This window comes from Entelurus aequoreus, linkage group LG10 (assembly GCF_033978785.1).
Source record: "Entelurus aequoreus isolate RoL-2023_Sb linkage group LG10, RoL_Eaeq_v1.1, whole genome shotgun sequence".
In the NCBI taxonomy this organism is placed as follows: domain Eukaryota; kingdom Metazoa; phylum Chordata; class Actinopteri; order Syngnathiformes; family Syngnathidae; genus Entelurus; species Entelurus aequoreus.
In genome coordinates, this window is record NC_084740.1 from 75,722,735 (window position 1) to 75,740,069 (window position 17,335).

Consider the following 17,335-nt stretch of genomic DNA (forward strand, 5'->3'; position numbering starts at 1 on the left):
AGGAGGAAAGGTTGTTCTCTTCACCCCCACAAAATGTCTCAAAAAGAAGCAAAACCATGGCCCTAAAACCAGGTACGGACCGTAGCGTGAGATTCCTGTACTATTGCACTTCCAGTAATCACGATTATAAATAGAAACAAAATGACAGTTGTCAGCTGTTATGTCATATATTACCTCGATCAAACATGGCGGAAATGTCTGTTACAAGATACTGCAGCAGTAAACAGTAGGGACGCAACGGCACTCGCTATAATCCTGCATGGGACAATCTACCTTTAATTTAAGAAAAAAATAAATAGATCGGATGATATGAAATAATTAATCGTGATCATTTTTTTGCCATATCGCCCAGCCTTACTACTGTGTGCGCCTAAATTTACATCAACCAGTGGTCTGCTGTTTCCTCGCTTCCCTGCTCCCTGTAAATGTATTGTAGATCATAAATCATGCCTGTTACCTGGACAGAAGAATGCTGAGGATGTATTCCGACAAGTTGGTACACTGTCACATCCAATTTAGACCCAGGAATGGCGAGAACGACACGAAAAGACGCTTGGTCACCCCCCTTCACAAGGATTATGAGTCCTCTAAACGGGAATATATGAACATCCTAGCAGTCAGCATCGTAATGACAGCACACCTTATACAGTAAGTGAGTGAGTTTTTTTGTCTGTTGGCTCTCATGAAGTGAGTAAGTAATCAGTGATGACGGAAAAAAAAGCGAACGTTGTGATGCGTTTTTGAAATTAATGTGCCGTGTTTGCTTAAAATGATCACAATTCGTAAATATTTAATGTTATTAGGAATGTGGCTGTCACTACATCACATATATACTTACAGTGTGTATATAAAACCTTAATGGAGGTGTTTGGATGCTTTTTAAGGGATTTGCAAGCAAAATACAGCGGCTCCATTTTAAGCGTACTCGAATTAATATTATAGTTAGAATGCATTCAAATAAAATACATCCGTCGTCATGTCTTTCATAATGATTGTGAACTATAGGCAAAATTCCCAAAAAAGTGCATTTCCCCTTTAACGTAGATATGCTGATATACACAAAACAGTTTTTTTACGTTGTGTCGTCCACGAAGTCTCGCGAGAATTCACGTCTCATGAGACTTCAGCTCAGCAAGCATTTTAAGGCTTCAACCAATCAATGTTTATTTATATAGCCCTAAATCACAAGCGTCTCAAAGGGCTGCACAAGGCACAACGATATCCTCGGTTCAGAGCCCACATAAGGGCAAGGAGAAACTCACAACCCAGTGGGATGTCAATGTGAATGACTATGAGAAACCTTGGAGAGGACCGCATATGTGGGTGACCCCCGCCCCCCCTAGGGGAGACCGGATGCAATGGACGTCGAGTGGGTCTGACATAATATTGTGAAAGTCCAGTCCATAGTGGATCTAACGCACATATGTCAGAGTCAAGGCCCGCGGGCCATATCCGGCCCGCGAGAAGGTTTTTTACGGCCCTTGGGATGATCTTGATTTATTATTAGAACCGGCCCGCAGACCGCAGATCTTTTACACGCACCAAGCGGATGCCGGTCCAAGGTTCCGAAAGGGGGCGAGCGGCCCGCCGGGACGCGCCTGCCGGCCGAAGGGCTGCAGCCCGGCCGTCAGTCGCGGAGCCCGCCGTGCCACGCGCACCAAGGGGGCGGGCCGAAACCCGGCCCCGAGGCCCTGAGACTTCTGCTTTGTTTCCCCAAACCGCGCGTCACCGCCGGGCCCGCACCACCGTCGGGCTGCAGCCCGAGCGTCGGTGGCGGAACCCGTCATGTGCCGCGCGCGCCAAGCGGAGCGGGGGGGTCAAGCGGGCCGAAACCCGCAGGCCACCCCCTCACCACGAGGCCCTGAGACTTCTGCGTTTGACCCCTACGCGCGGCCCGTCGGGACGCGCCCGCCGTCAAGCCACGAGGGCCAGCCGTCGGGTCGCGGAGCCCGCCGTGCCACGCGCGCCAAGGGGCGGGCCGAAACCAGCGGGGGGTTTCGGGCACCCAACTCGCCTCCCTCCCACGGAGGGAGGAGGGGGGTTTAATGTGAACATTACTGTGCAATCACATATTTAGAGTTTTTACTCAATTCAAGTTTAAAAGTTAAAGTTTAATATTTGTTTTCACTGCATGTTACTTCTCCTTAAACAAAGTGTTGTTTTTGATTTATAGATTTTTGCACTTTATTTTATTGTATTTCAATTTAATTATATTTTAAAAATATTTCAGTTGAGTGGATGATAGAAAATTGCTATTATTGTTTTTTTCTTTTAAGTAAATTTAGCCCACTTTTGCTAAAATAGAAAATATCGGCTAATGATGGTGCCTTGAATACCGGTTTCTTTCATTTAATGTTCATGTTATGGGGATTTTTATATAAAGGAAATTTGTCTTTTGTGTCTGTTGAAAATTAAAGATTACTGACAGAGCCATAAGAAAATATTGCTTTATTTATCTGATCATATTGGAATATATTTGTTAGGTTTTCAGTAGGTTCAATTAGGTTCACTAGACTATATGCGTCATTTAAAAATTTTTCAATGAACATTCGAACAGTCCGGCCCTCGGCTTGTAGCTAAATTTTTTATTTGGCCCTCCGTCCATTTGACTTTGACACCCCTGATCTAACGTAATAGTGAGAGTCCAGTCCATAGTGGGGCTTGACACGGTTAACATGGTTTGTTGCTTTTTGTGCATGTTTCCTGTGTTGCTGCCTCAAAATACCGTATTTTTCGGACTATAAATCGCAGTTTTTTTCATAGTATGGCCGGGGGTGCGACTTATACTCAGGAGCGACTTATGTGTGAAATGATTAACACATTAGCGTAAAATATCAAATAATATTATTTAGCTCATTCACGTAAGAGACTAGACGTATAAGATTTCATGGGATTTAGCAATTAGGAGTGACAGATTGTTTGGTAAACGTATAGCATGTTCTATATGTTAAAGTTATTTGAATGACTCTTACCATAATATGTTACGTTAACATACCAGGCGACGTTCTCAGTTGGTTATTTATGCTTCATATAACGTACACTTATTCAGCCTGTTGTTCACTATTCTTTATTTATTTTAAATTGCCTTTCAAATGTATATTCTTGGTGTTGGCTTTTATCAAATACATTTCCCCCAAAAATGCGACTTATACTCCAGTGCGACTTATATATGTTTTTTTCCTTCTTTATTATGCATTTTGGCCGGTGCGACTTATACTCCGAAAAAGTCCCAGTATTGTAAGAAAAAACTACCGTATTTTCCGCACCATAAGCCGCACCTAAAAACCACAATTTTTCTCAAAAGCTGACAGCGCGGCTAATAACCCGGTGCGCCTTATGTATGGATTAATATTAATATTTATTTTCATAAAGTTTAGGTCTCGCAACTACGGTAAACAGCCGCCATCTTTTTTCCCCGTAGAAGAGGAAGCGCTTCTTCTACGGTAAGCAACCGCCCCCATACAAGAGGAAGCGCTTCTTCTTCTACTGTAAGCAACCGCCAAGGTGAGCACCCGCCCCCGTAGAAGAAGAAGCGTGCGGATATTACGTTTCATTTCATTTGTGTGTTTCTGTAAAGACCACAAAATGTCTCCTACTAAGAGACACGCGTACAAAGTTCCACTGACTTTTGATATTCATGTGAACCGCACTGTGGATACAACGGGAACACGTACGGTGAATATTCGCACCACAGGGAATGAGAAGTCGTCCTTCACCGTGAGCTAGCTAGCTTGCCATGCTAACGGCCAGAAACTTCCACCCACGGTGATATTCAAAAGGAAGACCTTGCCAAAAGAGAACTTTCCAGCCGGCGTCATCATAAAAGCTAACTCGAAGGGATGGATGGATGAAGAAAAGATGAGCTGAGAGACCGGGTGACTTTTTTCACGCAGCTCCATCCCTGTTGATCTACGACTGCATGCGCGTCCACATCACAGATGGTGTCAAAAAACAAGTGAAGCACACCGAAGAAGAATAATTTGAGGGATTTGTGGATGAGTAATAACTTCAGAAAGTGAGCTTTAAATGTTTATTTTGTGTGTTGTGTGACACTAACGTATGAGCAACATTGAGTTATTGATGTTGCTATTGCTCTGCACTATTTTGAGTGTTACTATTTTTGTGATTGCACATTTGCACATTACATTTTGGGAGTGAACAGAGTTGTTAGAACGCTGGTTTGTAATATATTATTAAAGTTTGACTGACCTATCTGACTGTTTTTTTGACATTCCCTTTAGCGTAGCGTAGGTGCGGCTAATAACACGGGGCGGCTAATAGGTAAACAAAGTTTTGAAATATGCCATTCATTGAAGGTGCGGCTTACAACACGGGGCGCCTTATGGTGCGGAAAATACGGTAAATGATAACCATAACCAACACAAGACTCTTGTTTAGTCCCAAAAAAACTTGCACTTGTATGACAAGTCAGAATGATTATTTCGAATTCCATTATTTCCTTTTGGGAAAATACTTGCAAAACCCAAACAAATCAGTTACTGAATTAAAAAAGTAAAAATAAGACCACGGAATGTGATAGCGTACCTTTTTGGAGCTGACAGACCTCCGTAGTAACCTGCCGTAGGGTCCCGTTACCCTGGTGCCGCCGATGCAACCCGAGGGCAAGGTGCCGGAAGACGGGGGGCTCAAGACAATGGGCTTCTTCTTCTCCGCCACGCAGTTCTTTTGGGACGCCACGTTGTTGTTCTCATTGAAAGACAGCGTTCTTTTCTCCTTGGTGCCCATGTCGCTGAGGTCACACTGCTGTCCATTCTTAATGAGCTCCAGGTAGTCCTTCAGGACCTTCTGGGTCTTGCTGTCGCTCAGCCAGGTGAGGAAGAGCTCGTCCACCTTCATTTTGAGAACTGGCTGCAGAATCTGGCTGGACGGCATTTTGAAGGAAGGCTGAACGAGTCAAGTACCTATGGGAAAAAATGACAGTAACTGCATAAACGTCCAGTGTTGGGACTAACGCGTTACTTTAATGCGGCGGAGTTTCTTAAATGCCTCAAATGTCCGGCATTTTGAGTTAGGGTTGCGTGTATTTTCAATGTATGTTCAGGGTAAAGAAGGGGTTAAAAACAAAACAAATTGTGCGCACGCAGCAGCATTAGTGAGGGAGGGGCAGAGACAGAAAGAGCGAGAGAGCGGATTGATTGATTGAGACTTTTATTAGTAGATTGCACAGTACAGTACATATTCCCTACAATTGACCACTAAATGGTAACACCCCAATAAGTTTTACAATTTGTTTAAGTCGGGGTCTACGTTAATCAATTTCTTTCAAACTGTCATTGCTCAAAACATAATATTGAATCAAAATCAATGTTATTATGAATTATTGACCTATCCAAGGTTCCGATTACTTCACATTAGGGCTGCAACTAACGATTAATTTGATAATCGATTAATCTGTCGATTATTACTTCGATTAATCGATTAATAATCGGATAAAAGAGACAAACTACATTTCTATCCTTTCCAGTATTTTATTGAAAAAAAGACAGCATACTGGCACCATACTTATTTTGATTATTGTTTCTCAGCTGTTTGTACATGTTGCAGTTTATAAATAAAGGTTTATTTAAAAAAACAAAAACAAAAAACAACAACATTTTTTTTTTTTTTTTTTTTAAAGCCTCTGCGCATGCGCATAGCATAGATCCAACGAATCGATGACTAAATTAATCGGCAACTATTTTTATAATCGATTTTAATCGATTTAATCAATTAGTTGTTGCAGCCCTACTTCACATCAAATATTCCACTTTGAAAAATATTTTTGGTGGAAGATTTTGCATATTTCGTGTTTGCCATTAAAAACATAGTTTTGTTTGACAAAAAAGGGCGGAAAACAAACAAAAAAACTAAAACATTTTGAAATGAGGGATAGATCTGAAGTTGATGTAGACTCCAGAGATTGAAGCGTTAAATATAAAATGTATGTATGCCCTGGCACACCATTATCATCATTTCATGACCCAAGCAAAACAATTTTTACATTTTTATACTGAAATAAATACACCTACAACTTATTAAATAAAAACATAGAAAAAACTACCAGCAGCGGTAAAATGTAGATCCATGAAGGAAAGAAGAAAGTGAATGAATGTTTATAACTGAATACATTTACATATGTACCGTATTTTTTGGAGTATAAGTCGCACCGGTCGAAAATGCATAATAAAGAAGGAAAAAAACATATATAAGTCGCACTGGAGTATAAGTCGCATTTTTTGGGGAAATTTATTTGATAAAAGCCAACACCAAGAATAGACATTTGAAAGGCAATTTAAAATAAATAAAGAATAACAGGCTGAATAAGTGTACGTTATATGAGGCATAAATAACCAACTGAGAAGGTGCCTGGTATGTTAACGTAACATATTATGGTAAGAGTCATTCAAATAACTATAACATATAGAACATGCTATACGTTTACCAAACAATCTGTCACTCCTAATCGCTAAATCCCATGAAATCTTATACGTCTAGTCTCTTACGTGAATGAGATAAATAATATTATTTGATATTTTACGCTAATGTGTTAATAATTTCACACATAAGTCGCTCCTGAGTATAAGTCGCAGAAAAAAACTGCGACTTATAGTCCGAATAATACGGTATACACATTTTTTATTTTTATGAATTAAGTAACGTTTATGACAACCTTTTTCCAAAACACAATATAGAATGTGAGATACAACAGGATAATGCATATGTTTATATATATATATTTTTTAAACGCTTACAAAAAAGTGGGACCCCAAAAATTTACTGTAGGACCCCATTTTTTTAAGACTTGATGGGGTCACTTGGACCCCATTTTTAAAAAATCCTAGCGCTGATCAACAGGTTGTATTATTCTCCAGTGCAATAACAGTACTGAAGTTAAGGCTAAAAGGGCATTAATGGGCACTTTTAAAAAAACAAGAAAAAAAAGAACTAAATAGTTACTTTTCCCAGTAACGCACTACTTTTTGGTGTAAGTAACTGAGTTAGTAACTGAGTTACTTTTTAAATAAAGTAACTAGTAACTGTAACTAGTTACTGGTTTTCAGTAACTAACCCAACACTGTAAAATGTAAACTGTAGAATTTGCATCTGGCTCGCTGACAACAAGCTCTCCATACACTTGGGTAAAACGGAATCCATCCTATTTGGGTCCCACATCAACCTTAAGAAAGTCAATGACTTCACTATAAAAGTGGGTGACATTGTTATCACCAGGAAAGATGAGGTCACCTACCTACGTTCCATTCTAGAGGCTAACCTTTCCTGTGATGAAATGGCAACCAAGGTAATCAGAAAGGTTAACCAACGAACGAGATTTCTCTACAGAATCTCCTCTCTGGTCAACAAAAGCACCATGAAGATTCATGCCGGGAACTGTCATTCAACCCTTTTTCGATTACACATGCACCTCCTGGTACCCTAGCACCTCCAAAACCCTCAAATCTAGACTCCAAACATCCCAGAACAAGCTAGTCAGATTACTTCTAGACCTCCACCCCAGATCACACCTCACTCCTACCCACTTCTCTAAAGTGGGCTGGCTCAAGGTGAAGGACAGAGTTAAACAACTTGCACTGAGCCTAGTCTATAAAATCCACTACACCTCCCTGATACTTGTCAAACTACTTCCTTAACGTAAATGACCGCCATAACCACAACACCAGGGGGAGCTCCACTAACCACGTTAAACCCAGATTCCGAACTAACAAAGGTCTTAACTCATTCTCTTTCTATGCCACATCAATGTGGAATGCGCTCCCAAAAGGTATAAAAGAAAGGGCATCTCTATACTCCTTCAAAACCGCAATTAAAAGTTCACCTCCAGGCAACTACAACCCTAAACTAACACCCTCCCCGGATTGCTAATAATCAAATGTAAACAATCAAATGCAGATACTTTTTATTATGCCTTCTGATCTCTCTCTCTCTCTCTCTCTCTTTCTATGTCCACTACTTGCTGTCCATATCCTACACCCCCCCCCCCTCCACACCCCTGATTGTAAATAATTCAATGTGATTATCTTGTGTGATGACTGTATTATGATAGTATATATGATAGTATATATCTGTATCATGAATCAATTTAAGTGGACCCCAACTTAAACAAGTTGAAAAACTTATTCGGGTGTTACCATTTAGTGGTCAATTGTACGGAATATGTACTTCACTGTGCAACTTACTAATAAAAGTCTCAATCAATCAATCAATCAATCAATCAAAAACTAACACCCTCCCTCATCATACCTCTTTGGATTGTAAATAATCAAATGTAGACACTTTTACTTGTACTTTCTGATCTCTCTCTCTCTGTGTCCACTACTTGCTGTACATATCCTACCAAGTCAGTCCATTTCTCTGATGATGCAATTGTTGATGACTGAAGTGTTGATACCAACCAAAGCTAACCCCCATCCCCCCTCCATATCCCATACCCCGGATTGTAAATAATTCAATGTATATACTCTGATGATTATCTTGTGTGATGACTGTATTATGATGATAGTATATATCTGTATCATGAATCAACCCAAGTGGACCCCGACTTATACAAGTTGAAAAACTTATTGGGGTGTTACCATTTAGTGGTCAATTGTATGGAATATGTACTGTACTGTGCAATCTACTAATAAGAGTTTCAATCAATCAATAAACGTCACATAGTCATTATTGTAGTTTGCATGGGTGCAGGACTGCACAACAGCCTCTTAGGTGACTGTGTAATAATTCAAAATATTGTTTAGCTACAATGACAGTTGCAGTGCAGTTCCACAGTGCGTTTGGAGAGTTTACAAGTGTTCGACCTACTTGTTTGTAGTAACATTACTCACACCAGTCACTAACTATTGACTTTTAGCGGGGGTCCGTCAATGTTATGAGCCCGCAGGCTCGTGTGAGCGAAACCACATATATATATATTGGCTACTTTAAACGACCACAGTGCGACTTTTTTTTCGTAGAATATAACCACACAATTCACGTCAACTGGTAGTCCTGGAACGTTTAATTGGAAAAATATGCAGTTTTAAAAGCGGCTCGCAAAGTTAGCATTAGCTGATTAGCAGTAGCATGCTAGTTAAGTTACTGACCTGTGTTTTAAGCAGGAACACTCCAGCCACGATGCTACGACACTGCCTTGTTCCCCATTATTGGGGACACTATCTACTATATATTTGGCCTTTTTCACGGAAACATAACCGTAAAAGGTTCGGCGTTCATCACCCAAGCAATGTGGCGAAGCACCAAAATCACGTTCCCCTGGTAACCACACCACGGAGCTTATCGCGAGAACTTGCGCCGGCGTGAGGCGTTCAGGGTCTCCCCGTGGGCGTTGGAGTTCAGCGTGTTGTGTTTACAAAAGTTTTTCCCATCATCATTACAGTTCTCACTCTTATTTGTATTGTATCATTCAACATGTCACATTACGTTATCACTTTAATAGCACCATATATATTGAAACTGCTACTTTAGAGAAATTAAATAAGCATATTAGTAGAAAATAAAGTCAAAAAAGTATCAAAGACAATAATAGTATTGTAATACTATGTGTATATATTACAATGTCAAAGTTAAAAAAATATAATTTTGGGGTTAAAATATTTGAATGGCTATTCAATAAAGGAAAGATCATTTCAACCGAATCAACAAAAAAAGGTAAACATAATGACACCAAAGTAACACATTAACATAATAAAACATAAGTAAAATGTTCAAAAAATATATATAAAATATAGCTGTACATGAAATTAAAAAGACTACACTGGTGTATAATATATTTTTGAAATATAAAAAGGTGTTTTAATAACTACTCTATTAAGGGTTAAAGATCAATTTAACCAATCAACAAAAAGGGTAAGGATAATGACACCACAGTAATACATAAAAACAATAAAATAAGTAAAAAATGCAATAAATATTTAAAATACAATATATATATATATATATATATATATATATATATATATATATATATATATATATATATATATATATATATATATATATATATATATATATATATATATATATATATATATATATATACACATATATATATATATATTTGTGTATATATATATATATATATATATATATATATATATATATATATATATATATATATATATATATATATATATATATAGTATTTTATATATTTATTGCATTTTTTACTTATTTTATTATTTCGAGCTGTCGGTGCATATAATAAAATAAGTAAAAAATGCAATAAATATTTAAAATACAATATATATAAAAAATGCAATAATTATTTAAAATACTATATATATATATATATATATATATATATATATATATATATATATATATATATATATATATATATATATATATATATATAGTATTTTATATATTTATTGCATTTTTTACTTATTTTATTATATGCACCGACAGCTCGAAATATTGATTTTTTTTTCATTCCCTATTTTTGTTGTTGTTGTTATAAGCACATTATTAGCTATCATTTTTCTCACATTTATACTATTCACTGGGAATATTTTTTTCTCTTTTATTATTTTCTTTTAATGTTGTTCTTCATATGAAGTGAAGTAAATTAAGGAAAAGGCTGACCTCTAACCCGGAAATGAACCTCCACTCCATAAAATGACAGCGCAATTAACCTTTTTTTTGCTACCATTTTTATGTAAACAATTTATAAACTGCTGTTTTTAGAAACTATAAGCATTTGTGGCTTTAATTTAGTTAGCCCCTAGTAAAGAGTCAATTGTAGTTTGGCTTTTGCGATTCAATCTGATGAGCTGTCATTACGCCAACAGTCATCCCTGCAAACTCTTGAGAACAGAATCCAGAAGACATTTGCATGAATAACAATACTACATCTGTGCCTGATTTGACTCGCTTTCCTCTCAACCTCACTTTTCAAAGCAAGGGGCCAAGTGCATTTTTGTATTGGTTCCTGTAGGAAGGGGAGGCCCTAGACATCTTGTCTCCCACTATACCTCCTCAACATGTCAGAAATCACGCAACGGAAGAGAAAAGGGTTTCAAATTGTTTTCAACAGGATCTTTTCCTACTCTGCATCGGCATCCCGCACTTAAAAAAACCCCACATCAACCATCAACATGGAAGAGATGACACAAAGCTCCTTTACTACTCATTAAAAACTCAGCTATTTATGATGACAAGAGAACAATAACAAGTCACGCAAGAGTTATTGTCACATAAACAGTGTGAAAACAATCCATCCCGGCCATGTTGGATTACTCTATTTGCTTCTTACAAGACATTTAGTGTGAAAACAGGATGGGGAAAAATATCAAGGCCATGTCTTCAGAAGTTTTCTCCATCAATGAAAGGGGAAACACATTGGAAAAAGTATTTCATTTTTGGAAAAAGTACTTCATTTTAAATAGTAGTACAAATTGAATTACAAGTAAGCACACTGACTACAACCATTCAAATGTATTGACTGTTACTGTGTCATTAGATTTATTTTGATCAGTACAGGGAAACTAATTTGATGATTGACACCATGCCAAAATCTTCATTTTAATATTTGTATTATTTTATTAGTAAAGGTACATTTAATGATATATTACACTACCGTTCAAAAGTTTGGGGCCACCCAAACAATTTTGTGGAATAGCCTTCATTTCTAAGAACAAGAATAGACTGTCGAGTTTCAGATGAAAGCTCTCTTTTTCTGGCCATTTTGAGTGTTTAATTGACCCCACGAATGTGATGCTCCAGAAACTCAATCTGCTCAAAGGAAGGTCAGTTTTGTAGCTTCTGTAACGAGCTAAACTGTTTTCAGATGTGTGAACATGATTGCACAAGGGTTTTCTAATCATCAATTAGCCTTCTGAGCCAATGAGCAAACACATTGTACCATTAGAACACTGGAGTGATAGTTGCTGGAAATGGGCCTCTATACACCTATGTAGATATTGCACCAAAAACCAGACATTTGCAGCTAGAATAGTCATTTACCACATTAGCAATGTATAGAGTGTTTTTTTTTCAAGTTAAGACTAGTTTAAAGTTATCTTCATTGAAAAGTACAGTGCTTTTCCTTCAAAAATAAGGACATTTCAATGTGACCCCAAACTTTTGAACGGTAGTGTATACTCATTGGACTTATTTTAGAGGGTAATTTAATGATGGGACACCATGTATTTAGGTTTGTTTTGATTAGTATATGCAGGGGGGTCAGCAACACCCGGCTCTAGAGCTGCATGCAGTTCTTTACGCTCCCTGGATCCCTTTCAGAGATGTGTGAAAATGGGAAAAGATGAAAACATTTTGTATCAATATATTTTCTGTAGGAGAACAAACATGACACAAACCCTTCTACTTGTTGGAAATCCCACTGTTTATATACATGCTTCACTGATGAGAGTATTTGGCAAGCACCGTTTTGTCCTACTAATTTCAGCGATCCTTGAACTCATCGTTGTTTGTTTACATGTACAACTTTCTCCGATGCTGCCACAGAAAGACGTGTTTTATGCCACTCTCGGTCTTATTTTGTCCACCAAACGTTTTATGCTGTGCGTGAATGCACAAAGGTGAGCTTTGTTAATTTTATTGATTTGCTGGAGTGCTTATCAGGCATATCTGACTGCAAGCTAATCGATGCTAACATGCTATTTAGTCTAGCTGTATGTATATATTGCATCATTATGCCTCGTTTGTAGGTATATTTGAGCTCAATTAATTTCCTCTGTGTATTTAATTTATATTTGTATGTCTCATGACACATTATTTGTATGCTATATTAGCTGCATTTCTGATGGTTGTTTGCCATGTTGTTCCAGACCACAGGAAACGTTACCCAGCTTGCAAAGATTGTAATAAATCAATAGGAAGAAGGCAGCCTGCCGTTTCCTTAAACTTGGACACACACAGATCTCTACCTTTGGCCATTCTGAGCCAGTCATTTCCAGGAGTTATGTCATCCTGTGAGAAGCCTCCATTTGACTATGGATTTCCAATGTTGAAAAAATGTGTGGAACAAAAATTAAAATACAACTTTTCAAGATTTGGGTCAGCCTTTGGTAGGAGGCTAATATAACTAATATAGACGCATCATGAGTTGCCTCCATCATAACACTTATATAAGGCTTTTAATTTTTTGCGGTTGCAGGCAGATTACATTTTTTAAATTTTTGGTCCAATATGGCTCTTTCAACATTTTGGGTTGCCGACCCCTGGTGTAGGCTGATTTAATGATTGACACCATGTCACCAGATTTTTTTAAATTATCTTATTTTTTATTTTTCATAAATTTTTTCGTTTTATTTATTATTAATATTTTATCCCCTGTTTTTACCATTATCATTTGATTACTTTATCTATGTTGTACAGTGTCCTTGAGTTTTTTGAAAGGTGTTTGCAAATTACATGTATTATTATAATAGTTATTATTATTCTATAAGTATAGACTAATCTAATGATTGCCATGTCATTAGATTTGATTAATCAATGTATTTATGATTATTGTATTACTATAGGTACATTTAATGATATATACTGTGTCGTAAATGTTTATTATAAACTAATATGATGGACACTATGTATTTAGATCTATATTATTTACTATGATTTATTATCTTCATTATTATAGGCTAATTTAATGAATTACACCATGTCTATAGATTTGTATTCATCCATTATGATTCATTTTTTTAATAGTACAGCCAATTTTAATGATGGACACCATGTATTTAGATTTTATGTATTATGATTTTTTAAGTACAGTCATTTTATGATAGACACCATTTCATAAGATTTGTGTTAATTTTATTATTATTGTTCTATTAGTATATACAAATTTAATTATTGACAGGTCATAAGCGTTGATTAATCAACATATTTATTATTATTTGTATTATTATTATGAATTGAAAGAATGACACTAGGTGATTCAAAATATTTTTGTCTGTCACCACTGAGAATCTCAACCACCCACAGAAATTTTTGAAAATGATCAAATCTCTGTGACTAAAAACACAGCAACTTGTCCCACATTTGTATTTCAAGAATCAGTGGCAGTTTATGATCGAACTGCAGTCTTGAATTGTTTTAACCAGCATTTTTTTTTATCATCCGGTTCTCTATTTGATTCAAAAAGGACAACTTTAGGGAATCCTTGTGCAGACTCTCCCATGTTTTCTGGAGCTCCTTTTAATTTTGCACCTTTTACTTGTCTTGAAGTGCATAAAGCCCTAAAAACATTACACCACCCAAAGTCCCCCGGACCTGATTTCTTGAGCCTTATTTTTCAAAGCTGGCAGCTGATTTTATAGCAGAGCCACTTTCAATTATTTTCAATCTGTCAGTTAAAACAAAGACATCAGTTTGGAAATCTGCTTTTGTCCTCCCTTTAATAAAGGGAGGTGATCCAGCAGTTCTAATTATAGGCCAATATCAAATGTATGTGTCTTATCAAAAAATTCTGGAATATCTTGTTTGTGATCAGCTGAAAGAGTTCCTCTCTTCAAATACAATTATTTGTAAATATCAATCAGGTTTCAGGAAACAGCACAGCACTATCACTGCTGCTGGACTGTCAGAACATACGGTCGCTTGGTTATCAAATTATTTAGAAAAGTCTATTAAATGATAAAAACCTGTTCTGATCTAAAAAATGTAAATATATTTATTTTACCATTTTATTTATTAAGATTTGTAATTTGTATAGACTGATTTAAGGACTGACACTATCACTAGATCAATAAATTTAGTATAAATAAATAAATATGAAAACAAGTCCAAGTTGCTACCCCAGTTGTTGGGGTAGCGACCTTGTGTGTCAGCATGTCTGTGATCTTCTTTTAATTCTTTAAAAAAAAAAAAGATTTAATTATTTATTTATTCTTATTTTTTAATATATTTTATTAATATTATTATTAATTTATTAATTTTATTTATTTATTTTCCCCTACCTCCATTTTTAGTGTAATAATGCTCATTGTCATTTCTGTATTATTTTTTATTCCCACTAACTGCTTATTTGCTATTACTTTTACCATCATATTTGTACATGTCGTATTTGCTGATGTTGCTCTGTTGTTGTTGTTGTTGTTGTGTTTGCTGTTGTTGTTTTTGTCTCTCTGTCTAATCCCCCTCTTGTACCCACAATTCCCCCCTCTATCTTCCTTTTTTTCTCTTTCTATCCCCTCCTGCTCCGGCCCGGCTGCACCAAATGATAATACAAATACATTTAATAAAGTCAAAATACAAATAAGGCAACAAGACAAGTATCCTACACTTCTCTTTTGTAAAGTAAATCTGAACAGCCGATATGGGCATCTACATCTGCTATATGATTTGCCTGAGAAGCTGGGCAGGACATTATTAAAAAAAAAAAAAAAAAAAAAAAAAAGTCCAATATCACACAATTAGGGATGTCCGATAATATCGGCCTGCCGATAACATCGGCCGATAAATGCGTTAAAATGTAATATCGGAAAATATCGGTATCGGTTTTTTATTATCTGTATCGTTTTTATTTTATTTTATTTTTTTATTAAATCAACATAAAAAACACAAGATACACTTACAATTAGTGCACCAACCCAAAAAACCTCCCTCCCCCCATTTCTTTCTGATATCAATATTCTGGTTCCTACATTATATATCAATATATATCAATACAGTCTGCAAGGGATACAGTCCGTAAGCACACATGATTGTGCGTGCTGCTGCTCCACTAATAGTACTAACCTTTAACACTTAATTTTACTCATTTTCATTAATTACTAGTTTCTATGTGACTGTTTTTATATTGTTTTACTTTCTTTTTTATTCAAGAAAATGTTTTTAATTTAGTTATCTTATTTTATTATTTTTGTAAAAAAAGTACCTTATCTTCACCATACATGGTTGTCCAAATTAGGCATAATAATGTGTTAATTCCACGACTGCATATATCGGTTGATATCGGTAATTAAAGAGTTGGACAATATCGGAATATCGGATATCGGCAAAAAGCCATTATCGGACATCCCTGCATATATCGGTTGATATCGGTATCGGTTGATATCAGTATCGGTAATTAAAGAGTTGGACAATATCGGAATATCGGCAAAAAGCCATTATCGGACATCCCTGCATATATCGGTTGATATCGGTATCGGTTGATATCGGTATCGGTAATTAAAGAGTTGGACAATATCGGAATATCTGCAAAAAGCCATTATCGGACATCCCTACACACAATCAATGAAGAATACAGAAAAAAATTAAATAATACACAATATAAAATGATAAAGTCTGGTATTTGCTTATAATAATAATTATATAGTTAAAAATAAATAAATGCATGCATATTGACCCTTAATTCAAGACATCTAAGATGTGAATTAGTGTCAATAAATGCCACATCAAACAAAGCAACAAACTTGTGGAAGAAAGTATGGATTGAGTTTCTGCAATGCTTGATGCGCGTGGACCGTGGCTAAAATAAACAGCCGCAAATAAGCCAAATCCCTCGCCGCCGCACAATACTTTCAAGTTGCATCTGCGCTCCTTATTAGAGCAGATTGCTGTTGGCCCACTTCACAGAGCGAGCGTGCAGCATGGCTGACAGCAGCAGAACACATGAACTCCTCGCCAACACGTTGCTACGCTAAGCAGCAGTACCCCTGTGGTTTCAGCCTCGGCCGACCCTTTGAAATGTCCTTCAAGGCATGAAAAAAAAAAAAAATAGACAGAAAATAAAACACAACATGCGCTGCAGTGCTTTGGGTGAGAAAAATCTTATTTGTACGCCATAATTAAACTTTGGAAAGTTTTTCAACTTTAAAGACCTTTCACTTATTATCTTCCCGTGGCTGATATTGATTAGGTTCTCGCTCACGTTTAACTCCCCAAACCCCCCTAAAAAAAAAGAAAAAAAGAAAAAAGAATAAAGCTCCAAAGAGAACAAAGACACAACTTTAAAGTATTTCACATGTAATTTGTAACTTAGAAGAAAAAAAAAAACAGTCAAGAATCTTTCTTGCGGTTCATTTTTTGGACTTTTATTGAATGCAGTCATCGCTCCCTTTGCCAGTTATTATTAATAATAATAATAATAACCGCTAACTTGCATAATAAGAAAATAATCCACAAAGTCAAAACCAGGAATTGTGTAATTGCATGCCACTCGTGTCCTTTTCATTTAATTAATGTCATCACTCCTCTCGCCAGTTATTAATGATAACTGCCACATTGCGTACCATATTTTTCGGAGTATAAGTCGCACCGGACGAAAATGCATAATAAAGAAGGGAAAAAACATATATACTGTAAGTCGCACTGGAGTATAAGTCGCACCGGCCGAAAATGCATAATAAAG

General features: G+C 36.5%; 1 protein-coding gene across 3 annotated transcripts in view; it reads right to left on the minus strand.

Moving 5' to 3' along the window:
* Positions 1-17,335, minus strand: part of ppp2r3b (protein phosphatase 2, regulatory subunit B'', beta) — a 104,298-nt gene that overhangs the window by 49,742 nt on the left and 37,221 nt on the right. For 2 of the 3 annotated variants that reach the window (XM_062061713.1, XM_062061712.1), the window contains exon 2: positions 4,546-4,922. In XM_062061713.1, coding sequence (XP_061917697.1) covers positions 4,546-4,893 — 348 coding nt within the window. In that variant the 5' untranslated portion in view covers positions 4,894-4,922. Of the gene's footprint in view, positions 1-4,545; positions 4,923-9,101; positions 9,318-17,335 lie in introns of those variants that run through there. The other variant, XM_062061711.1, reaches the window with a different exon arrangement.